Genomic DNA, 4,941 nt, shown 5'->3' with positions numbered 1-4,941 from the left:
GATTATGGTGGATTGAACGAATCGCGAGAGGGAGAAATCCTATAGGGTGTTGTATCAATCGGGTGCGTTGGTGAGTTTGATCAGACGACCAATAATCTCAAATCATCGTTGAGAGCCTTTGATGGAGTTTTACTTTTTTTCATAAATGTATTCGGTGTCGTTTACATGGCGATAGCTTGGAGGGGCAAGATAATGCCGTGATGGCCATCGCCAATGGACAAGAGACAAAAAGAATGAGCATCCCAAATATTGGCTTCAAGAATGCTTTAAAAGTACTAAAATGTGATAGTACTAAAACGATGTGATATCATTACACTGTGGAAAAAAACAGAGGTGGATGCCACATTATTGGTAAACAAAGTGTATCCATGGGCACAGAGTACCCCAGTATTAGGCTTAAAAAACCAGTATTTAATTTTTTGTGTTAAACTGAAATCTCATAGGAGGACAATTAATTAATTAGCATGGTCCTCGTATAAATGTATAATTCATATTATTCCTTGTGATACATCATTGTCCAACAATAATAGTGCCTAATACATTTGACTTGCAACCTTGGTATGGTACAATTTATCATTTTAGCTACTTTGTCGAGACTCATGATACACACATATCGAATATGTAGGAGTATAATGCTGGCATTATACAATTTTCATACAGGCACTAAGTAATTCACCATTGCTTACTCTTTCTTGATGGATTCTGAAAGCCTTGAAGCCGCATCCTTAATGAGCCCGAAGGACACGACAAAGTCATCCAAAAGTTGACTATAATCTGGAAATATTTCCTCATCAACCGATAAAACTATCTTAATAGTGTTATTATAACTCTGGTAGTGCATAATCAAAGCCTGCAAAAGAAACCTTTGTGATTAATTACAAATCAGGGTGGCCGAATGATTGAATTTTATAAGTTTACTTCCATTTCTCTTTTCTTTCCATGGTGAAACTTTACTTGTATTGTTCCAAGATGTTAACCTAGCTTGGTTGGGAGTGTGTATTCATGTATGCCCACACAAAACCAAGTTATCTCCATAGTCGCGTATCTATTTAATGACAAAACTATCCACATAGTTATATCTAGAATTGCATCTAACCATATGTGGTGTCTTGGCTTCTAGTTCACTGTCAAAAGAAGAGGAGGAGGGGGGAATGCAGCAATGCAAATACTCCTAACTATCTCATTGTTCTATAAACTCCATTGGAGAGCATTTTCATAGTACACCTCACCTAGTTTTGAGTACTCTTTAACGAATTTGGTCCGTCTAGTTATATACGTTTAATTTCTCCTTGGTGCATCTATAACTTTGAATATAACTATATGACCATGTGGTAAAGCATGTATAATGTTGTAGTTCTGTATTCTCTTTTTTTTTCCAATAAACGAAAGTAGATCAAATGGGTGGTTTTGATAATTTAGATAGAGTGGCTTTCTGTTCCAAAGCAAAGCATTACGACCAATGTCCTTGCATTGTGGATTGTTTTGTAGATGAGTTGAGTTTGATAAAATTTTGGTTTAGTTTGATAAAATTTTGGTTTAAGATTGAAGATTTTTTGACATAAGATCGTGGGTGACTTACTTGCGGAACTCCATAAACGCTAGGCGCAATGAAGACAACTGGATGCCCACACAACTCTATTTTTTCAGTTGGTCCAACCAGGTTTGAGAATGAAATAGTTGTATTGGCGAACATACGGCGGAAGATAAAAGCGCCTGCCTGCTAGGATTGTCAAGTCAAACAGTCACAAACTTGGATAATAACTAAAAAAACAATATTCGTTTATTAAACAAGGAGTTTCTTAATTTGTGTAATTCGGCTTTACGAAAAACATATAAGCTGGGTAGAAAATATACCTTCAGACCAAACATTTTGACAAAAACTTCACTTGTCTTACATGTGAAGATAGCTTCAAGTGAGCTCTTTTTCCTGTCCACGGTCATCTTAGCCTTGCGAACATATGCAAGTGGATTATCGTGCATCGCTAAATGAAATGGAAGGAGGATGTAGCCTAGTTGATTTCCCCATGCCACATCATTGCTCCTACCGGATTCTATCATATTAGCATATGTCTGTACATAGTTGTAAGAAAACATTAGACTAAAATAATGATATGCTTTGTAATGAGACGATCTCTTGCATTCCGAAATAATTTACATTTCAACACACATGCAGTCAAACTACTAGTATGATACACTGGAATTAATTAGATTCTTCAGGTGTGCATATATGATATCAATAGTTTTACAAGAGTTGTTTCATAATACAATGATTCATACTATTCTTTTACTAACATTCATATGAAAAGTAATGGGCCAAAACTTGCGTGTTGAAAATCGTTTTGACAACTGAAATGTCATATATTTACATAAGTAAGGTGTAGCATTCGGAGCGCAGAAACATAAATGAATATCAATACTGACATTTTCTTTTTGGAAATTTACATGTTTTGATGAAAGAAAAACTTTTCTTCTAAGGGAAATGAAAAACTTACTTGTAGGCTAGCGGTTGGCCTTGTATTGACAAGGAGGACAGACCGCAACCATGTTCTGTAAGTGTCGGTGCCACCTAACACAAGTTGATCAGTTACATGAATTAATGTGTATAGCAAGTACAGCACGTTGGCTTGTGGGAGAAACTGTATACCCTCGTTGTCCGGCTTACATTACTTACCAGACTTGCGAAAGTAATAGCGTGACAGAGCAGCGGAAGTTGCCCCAACCAGCACATCATTGACAGTCTTCAGGAAAAAAACACAGACAAAATTAATTATTCGCAAAAAAGGACAAAATTAGTTAATACTCCCTCTATAAACTTTCGCAAGCTGTGTGACATATCACCTAATATTACAGCACACAAATAGCTAGACGCACACAGAAGCATAATTATAATGCTAAGGCCACACATGTCAAGAGATAAAATTGATGATATCAGATTAAAGATGATTTTGAGATTAAAAAACATTATATAGTTTATAGTGTATGTCTGCAGAATGTTTTAACTGGTAACCTCATATCAAGGTTTGGATAAGAAAACGGAACACTTTTAGGCTAGTCGTAGTGGTGATTAACTTAGACTAGTGTCATAACACTAGTCTATGTTACTACCTTCATAATGCAAAATGTCATAGAAATAGTATCATATATGGTTGCATTTATTAACTACCTTCATACATGCCAAGAGTATATTGTTGTGAACTAATTATACAACTGTTTTTATCTGGCTCGGAGAAAATGCCGTACGTACACAGTCATAGTGTAGATGAGGATTTTAGAAGAGTTATGTGATCATCAGTCCATCGAACGGGCAGCTACTCCCTCCGTTTCTAAATATAAGGCTTTTTAGAGAGTTTAATATGAACTATATACGAAGCAAAATAAGTGAAACTACACTCTAAAATACGTCTATATATATTCGAATGCAATTCATATTGAAATCTCTAAAAGGTCTTACATTACATACGGAGCAAAATAAGTGAACATACACTCTAAAATACGTCTATATATATTCATATGTAATTCATATTGAAATATCTAAAAGGTCTTATATTTAAAAACGGATGGAGTGCATAGCTAGGACGTATATATACTTACGCAACTCATGGCATTCTTGACGAACTTGACGTCGTCCAAGCTAAGGCTCCGGTGCACAAAGCGCCTACGGGGGTTCAACGTGACGTCGCCGTCCGCACGTCTGAAGGGTGTGCACGGGTCCCTCAGGAACACAATCGTCGCAGCGAAGAAGCTCACGTCCACCATGGTGTTCCATGCGAGCACGAGATACGGCCATATCCACGTGATGAACGCCGCTAGGGCGCCAGCGGATGACGGCTCTCGGCGCCGCGGCGCGTAGATGGCGCCTGTGCGCGCTGGCTGCTCTGGCATGGCCGGCAAGCGTGTCGGATCGGCGGCGCTGCGCGAGGACGCCAGGAGGAGTGTGATGAGCGACATGCCGTCGCCGAGGGAGTGGTGCACGCGGAGCACCACGGTGGAGGCCGCCTCGGAGGTCGGGAAGTCGAGGAAGTGAAACTCCCATAGAGGGCGGGAGCGGTCCATGGGGAGCGTGTACACCGAGGCCACGTAGTCCTCCACGGCCCGGTCCGGGTCGGCCGCCACGGTGGCGGTGTCAATCGTCGGGACGATCATGTGGTCCTCCACGTTCACCGCCGTGCGCGCCCACCGCGGGTTGTTGCCGTTCCCATCTGTCACCTAACATTTGAGATTTGACACACGCATGCACTCACGCGTTTAATTACACCTAGCTAGTGACAAAATCGTGAAGTATGCTTTTACTGGTAAGAGTATTCATGTATACATACTTGGATGCTGCGGAAGCGTGGGAAACGGGCAAGTTCCGCCGCAGCGCCGGCGCTGAAGAACGGTAGGTTTACGGGGGAACCAAGGCCGATGGTGACGACGATGTATATACCTTCCATGAGTCTTGCAGTAGGAGTGACAGGCTCCTCCTCCTCCTCCGTAGCCGCCGAGGAATCGTCCGTCGTCGTCCATTCGGCCGGTGCCGATCTCGGCGTGCGTATCGGGAGCAATCGGCTCGTTGGCACGGAGACTATCGAGGGGCTAACACTGCTAGCGTCCATAGCTACTTTAGTTTCAAGAGACGATCGCTGCATGTACTACGGAGTGATCTGCTCGATCTGTAGGTAGTAGGTGTAGGTATATATAGGATGGAGTGAAGTGCACTGTAGGTCCTCGAATTATTTCAGGGGTGTCACGTAGGTCCACGAACTATAAAAATCGTCATCCAGGTCCTCGAAGTATAGTATGTGTGTCATCCAGGTCCAAAATCTGCCTGACCCCATCTGACTGGCCAGCTGGCGTCGTCAACCATAAACAGTGAACCTGTGAACAGTAAAATGTCGCCCAGGGACAGCATAGTTTCTGTACTCGGTGAACAGTAGTTCGATGAACAGTAATATATATAAT

The 4,941-nt window shown here is 41.3% G+C and overlaps 1 protein-coding gene across 1 annotated transcript; it reads right to left on the bottom strand.

Moving 5' to 3' along the window:
* Positions 1 to 564: 564 nt before the first annotated feature.
* On the bottom strand, positions 565 to 4,633 carry LOC123104558 (wax ester synthase/diacylglycerol acyltransferase 11). Its single transcript, XM_044526432.1, has 7 exons — positions 4,317 to 4,633; positions 3,592 to 4,206; positions 2,672 to 2,738; positions 2,493 to 2,566; positions 1,855 to 2,070; positions 1,580 to 1,717; positions 565 to 850 (listed from the first exon to the last, which is right to left on the bottom strand). Exons 1-7 carry the CDS (start codon positions 4,626 to 4,628, stop codon positions 683 to 685), a joined length of 1,590 nt encoding a protein of 529 aa, XP_044382367.1. The 5' UTR covers positions 4,629 to 4,633; the 3' UTR covers positions 565 to 682.
* Between the last annotated feature and the right edge of the window lie 308 nt (positions 4,634 to 4,941).

The sequence above is a fragment of the Triticum aestivum genome, chromosome 5A (assembly GCF_018294505.1).
Source record: "Triticum aestivum cultivar Chinese Spring chromosome 5A, IWGSC CS RefSeq v2.1, whole genome shotgun sequence".
NCBI classification, from domain to species: Eukaryota; Viridiplantae; Streptophyta; class Magnoliopsida; order Poales; family Poaceae; genus Triticum; species Triticum aestivum.
This window is presented reverse-complemented; position numbering and strand designations above follow the sequence as displayed.